This window comes from Penicillium hordei (assembly GCF_028827395.1).
Source record: "Penicillium hordei strain IBT 12815 chromosome Unknown utg000002l_segment0_segment0, whole genome shotgun sequence".
Classification (NCBI taxonomy): Eukaryota; Fungi; Ascomycota; class Eurotiomycetes; order Eurotiales; family Aspergillaceae; genus Penicillium; species Penicillium hordei.
Window position 1 is genome coordinate 4003387 of NW_026623143.1, and position 14510 is coordinate 4017896.

At 46.2% G+C, this 14510-nt stretch overlaps 3 protein-coding genes across 3 annotated transcripts; 2 read left to right on the forward strand and 1 right to left on the reverse strand.

Annotated features, from left to right (window-relative positions):
• Window positions 1-165: 165 nt before the first annotated feature.
• Window positions 166-971, forward strand: N7537_004846 (AAA-ATPase Vps4-associated 1 family protein; the record flags this gene model as incomplete). The annotated part of the gene is made up of 4 exons (XM_056895903.1): window positions 166-276; window positions 373-657; window positions 733-806; window positions 857-971. 4 exons carry the CDS (start codon window positions 166-168, stop codon window positions 969-971), a joined length of 585 nt encoding a protein of 194 aa, XP_056755651.1.
• Window positions 972-5706: 4735 nt separating this feature from the next.
• On the reverse strand, window positions 5707-7251 carry dspC (dual specificity phosphatase YVH1; the record flags this gene model as incomplete). Its single annotated transcript, XM_056895904.1, has 4 exons — window positions 5707-6148; window positions 6236-6586; window positions 6854-7081; window positions 7208-7251. The coding sequence occupies 4 exons, from the start codon at window positions 7249-7251 to the stop codon at window positions 5707-5709; spliced, it is 1065 nt and encodes a 354-aa protein (XP_056755652.1).
• A 4508-nt stretch (window positions 7252-11759) lies between these two features.
• On the forward strand, window positions 11760-14035 carry znfA (putative C2H2 finger domain protein; the record flags this gene model as incomplete). Its single annotated transcript, XM_056895905.1, has 3 exons — window positions 11760-12232; window positions 12332-13456; window positions 13510-14035. The coding sequence occupies 3 exons, from the start codon at window positions 11760-11762 to the stop codon at window positions 14033-14035; spliced, it is 2124 nt and encodes a 707-aa protein (XP_056755653.1).
• Between the last annotated feature and the right edge of the window lie 475 nt (window positions 14036-14510).

Below are 14510 nucleotides of genomic sequence, written 5' to 3' on the forward strand. Positions count from 1 at the left end.
GACTTTAATCCGATTTACTCTTAGAACTATAAGTCACATGACACACTTTCCCAATCAACACCAACCTCATCAAGTCCCATCTAGACTTATTCAACACAAACTCCAAGCAGCAACAGACGATCTAAAACACTCCCTTGCTTAGAGCAAAGATTTCAATTCGGAACCATGTCATTGACAAACGTTTACCATGCGCGTCGGGTGGCAGATACCTCTGCAAAAGCATGTTTGATTTGCTACAAACCATCAACTAGTGTGATGATCACACCGGATAACAAGGTATGTAATCTGATCTTTGGTCTAGCTTATAGTGTGGAAGATTATTTCTACACTTCATTCCCATTTTTATGCATGCAAAGTGGCTAATTTATTCAGGACTTCTTCTACGTCTGCCCCGCACATTTGCAAGACAAGCATTTCTGCTCTCCAATCGTCGACACAGAGGGCCAAGCAAAACGTCTCAAAGAAGAGGCAATGGCCAAAGAGGTTGAAAAGGTGAAAAAAGAATATGAAGAAAAACAACGAAGAAAGAAAGAGCGCGAGAAGGCGTCTAGCAAGGACAATAAAGAGGAAAAAGATAAGGGCAAAGATGAGTCCAAAGATAAAAACAAGGATACATCCGAGTCAAACGTCAACGATGAAAAAGACAGAGATGATAAGGTTTGTGACTTTCCACCGCAACTGAAACCAGGCAAAATGCTTTATATGAACTTGTTGGCTGATTCTCCGTGCCAGATCGCCTCTATCCAGAAAGGCTCTGAGACAGAGACAAAGCCAGATGATTCACCTCGAGTTTTCTCTTTGCACAAGTATGTTACAAACATCATTTTCCTTATAATGACTCCTAACAGCGAAACAGGAATTTCTACCAGATGCGCATCGACCGGCTGCGCAATATTGAAATGGCGAAACGCAACCAGGAAAGATTAAGGCAGCCTTCACTGTTTCCCTCTGTGCCGTCGGGAAATCCTTAGACTTCTCTTCGATCATATCGTTTGAGTGTGAGTAAAGGAATTTGAGATACGAACACCACATTGGTTCGCCCATTACCCTCTCCCGATCTGGCAGGCGCACTGAAGCCCTGGGCGAGGCGAACGCCCTGCAAAAACAAGCGAGGCATGTTTAATGCTTTCACCAATCATTGATTACCAACCCATCCATTTTACTCTCTGTTTTGGCAGGGGTTGCGAAGAATAACAGACGCAACCATACGGAAATATTCAGTCATACAAGCCTTGTATCCCCACAACTATACGTCTTTATTTCTTAGCGGACTTTCCGCGTAATTATCGAGTCATACAATCCCCGGCAAAAGAAGATTCAAGCCAGTGATGTGGTATTGGCCCCCGGCACGGGGCGCACCTGCTCGGGCACATTCAGCCACGGGACCCATATGTACAATATCCGCCATTTATCTCTCAATGAAATTTCTGATCCTGCAGGATGCCAACTGCGGTAGCAAAACTTTCTCGATGATCCCCATGTAAGCCGGTTATTCTTAGTAGCACATTTATTTACGAGGCGTCCAAAAAGACAGAGTCTTTTTTAAACGAATCATCACCCACTCTCACCCGGACAATTACATACATCCCCTGCCCGGTAACTGTTATCTTCCTATTTTATGTGATAAATATGTCAATGCCACAATGCTCTTCCCGTATTGCATGACCTTCCGGTGGGGATATAATAAGCGCAAGTTAGCTAGAGCGGTCCCTGTTCAAGACTAAAACAAAGTTAACGAACCCCTCGTAGAAAACCACCTCAGCCCTAGTGGGTGGCTTACTCGGCTCTTCGATGGAACCCACTAGTCGTGGATTTTCTGCCTTATGAACTTCAATGCAGTTATGTTCGATCGAACTCTGCGTGGTATATATATTACCACAGTATAGTTATATACAGATCTTTATACTATTGTCCCCGTGTTCGAGGCTTTCTCGGACTCAATCTTTGCAATCTAGACCTAGACTATATAATTGTAACTATGTTCCCTAGTAAATACAAGGTATGTTGTAGTTCTCATAGTTAATTCTATCCATGATGCTATGCCTCTATATTTCTCTTTTTAAACATCACATGGAGTGACTGACTAGAATTTATCCATAGCAGGGCATTGCAGCTTAGTAGAGGCTGTTCATAGCTCAACATGGTACATATAACTTGAATTTTTTCCACCATTTTTGCATTGAAACTGTTGATTGTTGTTGAATAAAACATTGCAACCCAGTTTTTTAGACCAAGTCATATCCTGTACACGTGTGTAGACTCTAGATTGAAAACGTAACATAACAACCATTGGGTTGTTATGGTGGTCATTTTGGTAGGGGGTTGTCTTGTTGATTAGTTGAGGGAAGAGCCCATGGTGGATGAAGGAAATACGGGCAATGAAGCGTAGAAAGGCAAGAAAGGCAAAATCGGGGCTCTAGGTCCTTAAGTAGGTACCCGAGCATTATCGGTGAAGTTTAGGGCGCAGACATTGTATCAATTCTGTCGAAGTTGCTCCAGGGCAATGCCTTTCCCATGTCACAGCTTCTGTTATGAGCTCTCATGACGTGGACTAAATGCGATGAGAGATTTCCACCACGTCTCAGGTCTCAAGCATCTCTGCTGACGCCGCAGTCGAATTGCAATTTGTGATCGCTTCAAGAGTGGTTCTGGGTTATTGGCAGCCTTAGACTTGGCCAGCCGCATGTATTAGCCTTGTCTAAAACAGTGTGAAAAAAAGAGGGGTGCGGGGAGATATAACGCTTTGGCTGGGAGCTTTGAATTACAAGTCAAAATCTGTCGGCTTCAGGACTAGCTGGACAGTAATTCACCTCTAGCAAGTTACCTAGAGGACGGGTTGGTTCATATCACAAGGAGGGATCGCCAAAGCCATGCAGCTGTTGTAGGTTTGTCAGGCGCAGGAGAGGACTATGTCAGAATCATTCGGAGACCGACAAGATAAACCCGATGAGAGCCTAGACAGCACAGTGCTCGGAATACCAGATCCGATATATGACAACTCGTCTTGAACTCCCTCACATTACGGTTTTTGCTGTGCGGGCGGGCGTTATGCATGTACGTATAAGAGCTGTTCGGTGATGAGCGTCATGTTGTATTTTGTAAGATTTCCAGCCCCCCTGGAGTTCCGGCTCCTAAGATAGCTAACGATGGTGGTATCTCTGTATTTGTTAATTTCTCCGCGTAGCTACTAGCAGCAATCTCAATATGTAATTGAGACCTAGTTATGCCGCTGTTTACATTAAATGTGGCATGCTATACGATCTTATTTTAGCGCAAGTCCATATACATAGCCCGTAGCATATATAACTACATACCCATAACACTGTTAGCACTGTGATATACGCGTGAAGATTCAATTCTCACAATGCAGCTGCCTGGAAGTCACACGATCTATAATTGTTCCGGACTCGTAGATGCCTTTCTTGAACTCCTCGAGTCAAGTTATCGATTGAATGCTGCCTGGCAGGACTAGATGAATAGTGCTGCACTAGAGCACGCGACGAAGATAGCACCATAGGTTTTGGATGCAGCCTCCAGGGCTATGTATAGTGAAGCTAAAATTATAAGCTTAGATGGATGTGACTATACCCTGTGTACGGAGGACGGGATTATATTGACCGATACTCCATACTCAGGTGAGTATAGTACATGATATGCACGTGTTGTTCAAACCTCAAAGGCAGTGTAACTCCCACCGTGCTATCTTTATTTAGCTACAATTACTTGGCAGCCTATATTTGGTAGATCATTAGTTGACAACAAATGTTGCCACGAGACCAAGGCTTGTTCAACGCAGAATATTCCATAGATGCGCAGATATCGTACAGCGAACGAAGTGACACTAGACATGGCAAAATGCTTAGAAGAGAATTACGGTATTGTCCCAGATATGAATTTTATGTTTTTAGGACTCTCCTAATTGGATTTCGTAAGCTACTATACTCCCGAGGTCCGTCCCTATCATCCATACCAAAAAGCCAAGCCTAATCCAGACAGACTTGAAACAAAGTTAAATGCCATCGATCGACACAAGGCGATCACAACCGCATTTATTGATAAAGTATGTAACAATGATACGGATTGTGGAAAGAATTGTGGTACCTATACATTTGTTAAGTCTCCAAACCAGACCAGATGGGAACTCCACCGGAAGCTCCCCCTGCAAGGCAGTGCACTGCCCACCCCCACAAGGAAAGGGTTGCCAATCACATGGATTTGGCAAGTATGTATACAGCGTCTTAGCTTGTAGTCGAAACAACAGAACCAATGAGGACCTGTACACTAATTAGATCTACAATTAGTTAGTGATAACTACATGTACATAACTAACATATCACATTAGAGATGTGTAGAGTACAAAAAGCTCTAATATAAGGTCTTAATTCTGCAAAGATACAAGAATACCCCAGTAACAAACACATACCAAATATATACCGGTAATACCAATACACATACCCACAACCAATCGGGAAGTCCAGGAAACAGACCCGCTTTGCACAGCCTCCTTCTGCTTCAAACCTTGGAAGTCGACAGAAGGGGGGAAATGAATCGGTCAATCCCAGCGTCATTGGCGTTACGCTGATCCTTGAAACATCCAACTCGAACTGACAGCGCTTCGGTGAGTGGGGCCACTTTTAAAAGAAAAAGAAACTTTGGAGAGAAAAACAGACAAGAGCAGACAAGTGGAGTATGCGTTTGCGTGGATCTACCCTTTTATGGGAGAAACTCAGGGTTGTCCTTGGCGCGCGATTAACTACCGTTTTCCTTGTGCCTGTTACGTTAGCTGCATATGGCTCGACTCGACGGGATCGCACCTGGGAATTGAAGAGAATAATAATAAAAAATAAATAAAAAATAAAAAAACCCCCCAAGGACTAATCTAGCTAAGGCCACGAGTCGATGTACGCATGTTGGTACGCAGTGCAGCCCTAGGGTAGGGTAAGCTGGGCTCGACTTCAATTACTATGTACGAATTCGAAATGGAGCTTTGGCTTTGTCTCATATCGCCGACGCTGTATTACTCTCTATATTTGAGTTTGTGCACAATGCATGTTTTTGCTCAGTGGGACATGGCACCTGGGTGTCGACCAACCGGGGCGTTGGATACGAATCACAAGATAGATGGCTGAGTAGCTTTCGGAAGACGAATGGCCTGTGTGTTTTGGAATAGATTGATATCACAGGGGCTGTACAGATCAGCAGGGGCATGTCGGTCGCCGTGCTGCCTAATATGTGTCTTGATTTTGTAGATCATGGGATGGAGCACGGTGCAATCTCCTGTTAGCTTTAGCGGCTTGCCTGGAAAGGTCGGAGGCAGTGTTCCCGAGCCTCACTATGCCATGGCGTTGCCTGTACGGAGTAGGATGAAATGAGACACAAGGCAGTCATGTACTTAAGGCCAGAAACAACGTTCACTCTTCTCTCTCCACGTGGCGCACGTGGTCCTTAAAGAGTAGGTACCTCAATAATGATGACCAAGCTTTGCACGAAGTGTGCCCAGGCGGACTTTCAAGTAGCTCTCAAGTCGGAGCTAAGATGTACCACATGTCACTCACGAGCCCGGTGAGCGTCCTTGGTTGGCAGATGATTGTCTGGAACCAAAAAAAGAAAAACAAACATGAACCATAAACAAATGTAAGTTGAGGCTTTAAGCTTTCATGACTCGTAAAACTATGTATGCATGTATGATGTTCGTCACTTCTTATCTCAAAGGTTGCCCCGCCCAGAGTCATTAACTGCTGGAACCCGCATTCCCGGGGGAAGACGGATGGCAGGGTTAGCTCTTGGGCCCTGAGCCATATTAACCTGGTATGCGATATCAACGCGAGCTTTGGTGAGACCGATGGCGGGCACGACCCAACCACCACAGCTGCATCGAAGACCTTGCCATGCAAATTTACCGACATTAGACCCGCAGACAGGATTAGGGCAAGTGAGGCGTCCAGAGAGGGGCGCATCGTCGGGGTGTGCACCATATGTTGTATCCGCGCTAGCCTGGGCTCCATCCTCGGACGGGAAGAGACTTGGGCGCATCCAGGTCAGGGGGTGGAGGAAAACATGGCCGCAATCGGCGGTTGCTGAGGACTTGGCGGTGTTTTGCTTTTCTTCCTCATGCGGGATGATGAACGGAGTCGTTGCCAATTTTGTTCTGTGATGAGGTTTAGTAAATCTGGAAGTTTCTTTTTTTTTTTCTCTCTCAAGAGTATGGGTCTGGATCTTTAATTGTGGGACTAACCTGCATTTCCGACATTTAATCTCGACTGTTCGACCGGTGGCGTTTTGGGACTGAACGGGCTGTTCATCTTCAAACCGCACCGACTTCAGCTCTGGAGCACGGCCACATGCCACACTTCCTTCGACGTCGCGGCGATAAAGCCAGCGCTTGTACGAAGGGTGATCAGTGACATCATCTGGACAGCCCATTTCATGGTATAGGTTCAGCTGTTCCATGAAGCCCTCGTTTGGCTCACATAGGGGCCTGCTTTGGCGAACCAGCGCAAGGGCGGATTGCGGTGTGAGTGCCCCCGGCTGCCGGTGGAGCAGGTAGGCGATGCAAATGGCCGCAGAGCGGGACTTCCCCATCGCACTAGATCATCACATTAGCCAATGTACATCTTTCCATGATAAGCGAGTCCAGGCACCGCTTGCAAATTTCCTAAAACAGGGTCCAATATGCATCAACAAGATTTGCGGGATTCTTCAGCCACGTGTAGATCGCACTTGATGGACACAAAATGACGTAGGAGGCACGAAGCCACTCAAGAATATGCATTCTGCAAGAGGAAATAGGAACGACTGAAGAGCCGGGAAAGGTTTCCACAAGTGAGATTGGATAATTTGTATTTTGACTTACCAGTGTACGAGTACACCTCCACCACCGTTTAGGCCGGACTGAATAAATTTGATAGCGGCGGGGAAATGCTCCAATAAATTTTCATCGTCGACATCGTCAACTCCTATGGAAAGATGCTGGAAAGACTTGAAAGTCTCCTGTTCTTCAGCTGGGTTGAGACGCAGCACTGAGAGAACATGCGAGATATCTGCGCGTGCCAAAGCTGCTTTGTTTTTGACACTTAATATGCTACAAATGGGGGGTTAGCAATGAATAAAAACTGCCAAATCAGGAACTGGCAGTGCCAATCTCCAGCCCCAGCTATATTTTAGCGACACCCAGGCAAGGATTATCTGTTAGAGAAGTGAGACCAACCCTCCGACATAGATATTGTGGCCTTTTATTTGATTCATGGCCATTTTGAGATATGGTGGCTGCAAATTGGTAGCAGTAAGATGGGCTGTTGATGGCGACAGAGAAAATACAGAACTCAGAAGATCAGCCCCAGTGCCAGTTTGATAACTTGACTCTTTTTCCCTTTTAGATCGCAAAGGCGGAGGTTGAGCCTCGGCGCAGCCAAACTCAAAAAGTCTGATAGGGCAAGGGTATGACAAAGCAGGTGACCTTGGTGCCTCAGGCAAAAGCTCGTACAACCTTGGAATGACTATTTTGGACTCAGATGTATTTGTGGTTATTAAGGGGAAATATAATTGTGAACTGATTTGAACTCCATTCATCAACACACAAATATCCACATATCAATAATTACAGCTTTAAGACAGGGTGGATTTGTACTCAACGTGGCACTTTGGAGGTCACCGTATGAGGATCTCCCCACTCCGGGGTTGGTGCCTGCTACGTAAGTACATAAGTATGTAATGTACGGAGATCATCATTTTCTATTCTAGTGTCCTTGAGTGCACGTACGGAGTAATAAAAAGCAATTTTACTAGCCCCTTCTCAAAAGGTGAGACACGGCATTTGCGACCAAATATCACGGCGTCTTCACCGACCACGCGCCCCATATGTTCTATGTAATTGTAATGTGTGGGCGCAATAGAACAGAAGTATAGAGTGTCTACATTGTAATCTTGTATGTACTCTGTGTATAGATAGACTGGATTTGTAGATAATAGAGAATTCTAGCCTAGGCAACGTGTACAACATAGGGCGATTTACATCCAACAAAGGTCAAACAGTCAACCTTATTAGCCGATTATCTGATTTGCTACCCAGACTGCAAGGGGTCGCTCACGGGGCAAAAAAAAAAGAAAGCTAGATTTAGGCTTAGTTAGGCTTACCGCGGGGAACTTGGACCTAGGCTGATCAGGAATGGAGCAATGAACGGGACCGAAGGCCATATACGGCGGCCGCCTCACTCCGTACTCCGTACGAAGTATAAAGGAAGCTAACTAGCTCGACCCGTGTCACATTAATAAGAGGCGTGGCACGCGCTTCTAGGCCACAGCCTTCTAAGGCTTAAGGCTGGCTGCGCCTCAGGAGGTACAATATGCAGCAAAGCACCCGACCTCTTCCAGGGCTTGAGATTCTGCTGACAGCCTGGCCAAAGACTGGGTTTTCCCAGCCGAAGCCAGCCGAACTACTCCGTACAAAATCCGTAAAACCCCTCTTTGCTGACGCCTCTTGTCAACCCAGTGTCTTTGCTGCCTGTCACTGTGGTAATCATTACCCGAAGGAAAATGCGGACACACACACCTCAATGGAGTTGTGTAGCTTACCTAGTCAGACATCACCCACCGCAATCTAATTATTTCCTAAATGAGTCAAGGGCACCTGGTACATCAACCAGGTTGATGGCGATGATCGATGAGAAATACACACATAATGGGGCCCGGGGGAAACTTTATTAGGCCTTTGTATCCGCTACTCTGTACTCCGTACGGAGTACATAGACGGAGTACAGAGAATGAATCAAGGACCAGAGGTAATACCCCCCCCCCCTCCGCCAAGAGGTTCACTGCCACACAGCAATTACAAAATCCTGATGTTGAGCTACCTAACGCAGCAACCCTGACATTTGAGAACAGAAAATCATTACTTTGTATAGACCAGGTCACTCTGATCAGAAGATCTGATCAACATACGTGTGATAGGGCTCCAGGGGTATACATCTAACGTAGAGTTCGCCCACCTCCTTGGGATGAAACTCCATTATATTACATCCATATATGGTACTAATGTGGACTAGAACTTGAAATGTATAGAGTACAGTAACATACTAGCCTAACATGTAGGATTGCGCGGTATGGAAATACCCAATTTAACGATATTTCCTAAAAAAGAAAACAAAAAGAACAAATTAAAAAAATGAGATTTTCTTTCTCGAAGCTGATGTGGAGCATTAATCCGCTTACTCAGCCCTGTTCCCTGCAGCCCTAGAGGGTTTGTTCCAACGTTCTTCATTTCTCTTCATCCCATTTCTCTCCAAAGACCAGGTCATTTTCTGTCAATTTTCTTTTAAAAAAGATCCCGTTCAACATGTCTTACACTATCTAGAATGTTTGATCACACAACAAGAGAGTTCACACCCCCCTGCGCGCAAATGACAGGCGGACCGGCAGTGTGGCAGTGCATGCAATGCTAGGCGCTAAGTGGGGCGCACTAGTAAATCAGTGGGTCAATGTCCAACGACTCAGCATTGTCCTCTTTTTTATGTGGAGGCAAAAGAATGTTCTCTACTCCGTAATGAATGTAGGGCCCGAATCCTCCGAACTCAACACAAAGAGATCTCCCTATACTCCTACCATGGCAAATGTATACAATGTACTTCGTACCCGTATCTGTCTGTTCAAGATTCAGCATTTAAGAATATCAACAGGGGGTGCGTACTTGTCGCATACGCCCCTTGTCCGGGAGATATTAAGCCTAAATGCCAAGATTTCCAAGAGTTCCAAGAGTCCAATGTCCCCTCCCGGTGTATATTATCACTGGTTGCAAAGCTGCACAAAACCATGCCAATCTATACTTCATTCTTCCAAGGACTTGTGGGATGTACAGTGCACTCCTCTCTGGTTAAGCTCCAGTTCTAGAATACCATAAACCATGGTTCCTTGAAGGTGTTTCTTCTGTCATTGTTCGAGCCATTTTTGTCTCACCGAAAAAGGTAGCCCCCTGTTCGTCGGCAGGCTTCACTTTGTAGTAGTGGCAAAAAAATTGATAAATAGTTTTTTTTTTGCATACGACTTAGTAGTAGAATGAGGAGTTTGAAGATTGAGCATTATATACATACTAAATGATGTGGACTACCCCATCTGGGTCGCATTTCCGAGGCGTCCAATATACGAAGACCCCTCCCCACCCGTGAGGTTGACCGCACGGCCATTCTGCAATGTTCTGGTTGGCTTCCATGATCCCGTCAAATAATGTGAAGACTCCATATGGGGTAGAGCGCGTCACATAGATCAGCGGAACTCTAGAACTCTAGAACCCTGGGCCAGTCCATTCTCATTCCCCGTAGTACTCCGTACTGGGGCCCAGATGTCTTTCCTGGAAGCTATATCATATAACTTAGGTTACCCAAACGTGGTCGAAAACTAGTACAATAGTACAATCCATAGTGTATCGAACCAATATATCGAATTACCGAGTCTTTTAACGCTAAGCCTTGTGCCCTAAAAAACTTGTCATTCCAACGTGGCTTTCCCACGCGAACTGGAAAATCCAATCAATTTTTGAATTTATTTGTTTTAAATTTAAATTTAAAGGAAGATTTAATGATTTAATGTTTAATTAGAGAATATGAAATATCCTAAGTATTAAATTTCAATTATATTTTTATCCCTGATGTTTCCCTGTAACTGGTATGTAACAGACATGACCCATATACGAACAATACGAACAATACATATGCCTTTCCACGTCACCCCCAAAGGCTTTAACCCCGAGACCTGGTATGTTTCCAATTTCCTTTTCTTTTTTTTTTTGCCTCTTTGCTTTTGATTAGTTGAACTTCATTTTTCTCTTGAGGATGAGATCACCTAAATTGCCCCCTCTCTTCGCCTGAATTGGATCCAATCGCTTGCACCGCCCGAATTCCTACCCGATACCCCGATCTGGGCGTATTTCAATTCTCACCTTTTCCTTTTTGATTCGCCTTCTATTTGATCAGCTCCAACTCCGGCTCCAGCTTCAGCCCTCAGCCTTTCCTTTTGCCTTACACACCTTTTTTTTTTAAAAAAAACACCCGGGCTTCAGCTAGTGGTGGGGTACCCCCATTGCATAGAGTGAGTGTGTATTTCCTATGTACTCAAAGTCTCTGGGTTTAATTGCACCTTCTAACATTATTAGTTCTAATTTTTCCCCCTACTTTTTCTTTCTACTTTTTATTAAGAATGTGTGCATCTCCTTGAGTTGCAGGGTGGCCAATTTCTATGGGACACAGACCCGGCTCTCCGTGTGTCACTTACGGGAAAACGTTTCATCTTATGAGGCGAATCGCCGAACAAGGGTCCCGAGGTAGGTCGTCTTCAGCCCTATTTTCTCCCCCTACCCCGGTCTTTTATTATTACGTCCAAGTCCACTTTCAAATGATCTAACTCTCAATTTAGACTCACAAGACTTACACACTGCATGAAGTCCTCCATTAACCATTCTCGCTCTATAACTATTTGCCCTCTCTTGAAAGTAGGCAGAAGCTGGACCTTCTGAGAAACTCTTCATCGGAGCGTGTGAGGCTGGTTAACAGTCCGCTTAACAATCGGAGCTGGTTTCACCACCGACGTTTGCACTTAACTGGATCGGGTTTTTGCTGGGATATCGAGATATCGATTTGACCTGCTTGCTCCGATTTACATCAAGCTCGACCTATTCTTCTGCTTAACTGGGTTTCTTTCTGATCTCAACTTGGGTTCATGTGGATGCGCACCAATCTCTGATTTCGATCCCGGCTCTATGTTCTGCTTCTAGAATGGACTTTCGATTTTCTCAGTCGCCGAGCTTCCATGATTTCAGAGAACACAAACGCCGTTCTTCCGAAAGATCCCAATACGCTATGCCCGAGCTGGCACTACCATCTCACGGCCCGTTACCTGTAGCTTCACGAACTAGAACTACTATGATCACCGCTCCTCCACCACTTCCACCGCCACCCAGAATTCCCGATTTGGAGATGGGCCATGACGCCGCCTGGCAACACGCAAATTCACAAACCCCAACTTCTCTGCCGCCAATCCACCCGAACTCAAGTTTGTTTGGAGGTCATCGACGGCTGCAAACCGCATCACAGGGTGATCCAATGCAGATAGACGATTTAGAGGGGAGACAGGGCGGAGTTCCCGTCTCGCGAAGCCCCGAAACTCAGATCCAGATCCAGCCACCTCTGCCATCTACAGATGGATTTCCAAATTCCATGTCAATTATCCCGAATCCGACGGGTCCGATGTAAGCGCACTTGATTCACGAGGAATGCGAGTAACTCTCGGTTTCGCATTACCGTGCTTTTTCTATATTAAGTTGATCCTTGGCTAACACATTTGATAGCTTGAGTGGCGAGCGCGAATTTTCACTACGGAGTGTCAAAGACTCATCAAACGCCTACGATCAACACCTATTATCCAAAATTGGAAAGCCTCAAATAGCAAAACCTCCATCACCAGGAGGATCTATCAGCCTTGGAACCGACAGCCGGAATTCGCTCTCTGCACTCACCGTTCCCTCACGAAGCCCAAGCAATCTGCCATCACCGGGGCCTTCGGAGGGGTCAACACTGGACGTGAAATGGCACAACAGCCCTCAGTCCGGGGGCGTTTCTCCCAGGACGAAGGTCAACTGGAGAGAGTACGTTGAAGGCCGGAGCCCAAGCGTGGAGAGCAATGCACCATCATCAGCACTGGATTACGACCAAGGATCTTTGCGGGATGCGGGCCGACGCCGCTATCGTGGAACAACACCCCAGCGAGAAGATAGCATCAGTCTACCGAGCCGATCGAACCGTGGAAGCTATGACCAGGGCGTGTTTTCAGATATCGAGGGGGAGTTTTCGACTGACGAGCTAGCACCCCCGCGGCAATTCATTCTTCGGGAGCCCACTCCACCGTATTCGGATTCTAGACAGGGCATGAAACGACGGGCATCCTCCCCTCCGCGTGAGCCGATAAGCGACGACAGGCATACATTGCACGTTGCTACGAGTAATGGAGATTTGTCTCAACGAAGACTCAGTGGTCATCCGTTTACTAACACACTATCGGTCAACCCCAACTATCCCACGAGTCAACGAACCCTCTCGGCTGCCTCATCCTTGAGCATCCGGACCTCGGGCTCGTATTCGTCTACGCTTTCTATTGGAGGCAGCAGTATGACCAGCCTTTCTCCGTACGATCGGCCGTCTCCAGGGGGTTTCTCACCAAGCTCCGATCTCGATACTTTCCACGAAAAATCAATTCTCAACCCCAGCTCTCCTGCGGCCCTATCTCAGGCTACTCTTTCAAGACTTCCAGGGCCTGCGTCTTTAGAACCGCCTGCGACAGACGCTACTGGAAAGATACCTGTGCCGACGACCATTATGAATGTGCCAAAGGCAGCCGCGCCGAAGATCGGCGGGCTTTTCATCTGCGATTGTTGTCCAAAGAAACCCAAGAAATTCGACAACCCAGATGGTCTGCGGTAAGTTTACGCCGTGATGTCTTCATTATATGAGCCATACTAATTTAGAATAGTGCACACGAGATGGAGAAACAGTACGCATGCGCCTACTGCAACCACCGCTTCAAGAACAAAAACGAAGCCGAGCGCCACCAAAACTCCCTCCACCTCCGACGCCATTCATGGTCATGCGCCGCGCTCATGAGTTTCCAATCAGCATTCCACCCCTCAGGCGCACAGTCCTGCCAGACAAATGCCGGGGCTACCCACGACACGTGCGGCTACTGCGGAGAGGAATTCCCGAATTTCCCTCAGGCAGACTGGGATCGACGATTTGAGCACTTGACCACCGTGCACAAATTCGGCGAATGCAATAATGCCAAAAAGTTCTTCCGCGCAGACCACTTCCGACAGCATCTGAAGCATAGCCATGCTGGCACTAGTGGAAAGTGGACTAATATTTTGGAAAATGCTTGCATGAAAGAAGAGCAGCCGCCAGAGCCTCGCGAGCCGAGGGGACCTAAGGATAAAGCTGCTGGTCCCCAGACCGGCGGGTCGTTGACGTCTAATTCCATCTCGGAAGTTCTTAGCGAGCAATGACAATCAATAAGTCGTGTCTCCCTTGATCGGGGATTTGCTCTGCCTTGTGGTATCAGGCTACAAGACGGTTCCCCGCAAGCGGCTCTGTGCTGTTAATTGCATTCCTCGCTAGTTCATACCCCGGTGTTGGATGATAGTACCCTTGTGACAGCAATTATCTATTCTCTTTTGGACAATCGAGACTCTATACTCATTCGCATATATCGATGATTCTGAAAATAGGATCTTGAATCTACACCATATACCTGTTATAAAAAGACAGCATCCATCACCTCAACATCACACATCAACAATCTCACTCTCACGACACCCCGGGACATCCCTCATCTCTCAAACAAAAACAACAAAAACCCAAAAAAAGCCCCTCTCATATTCACACTAGAAGAGGCAAGGTGAAAAACAAGACACTTACCAAAAAGCCATCTAAGGCACAAAAAAAGCCTGGAAATTCACGACCTGAAACGAACATTTTTGA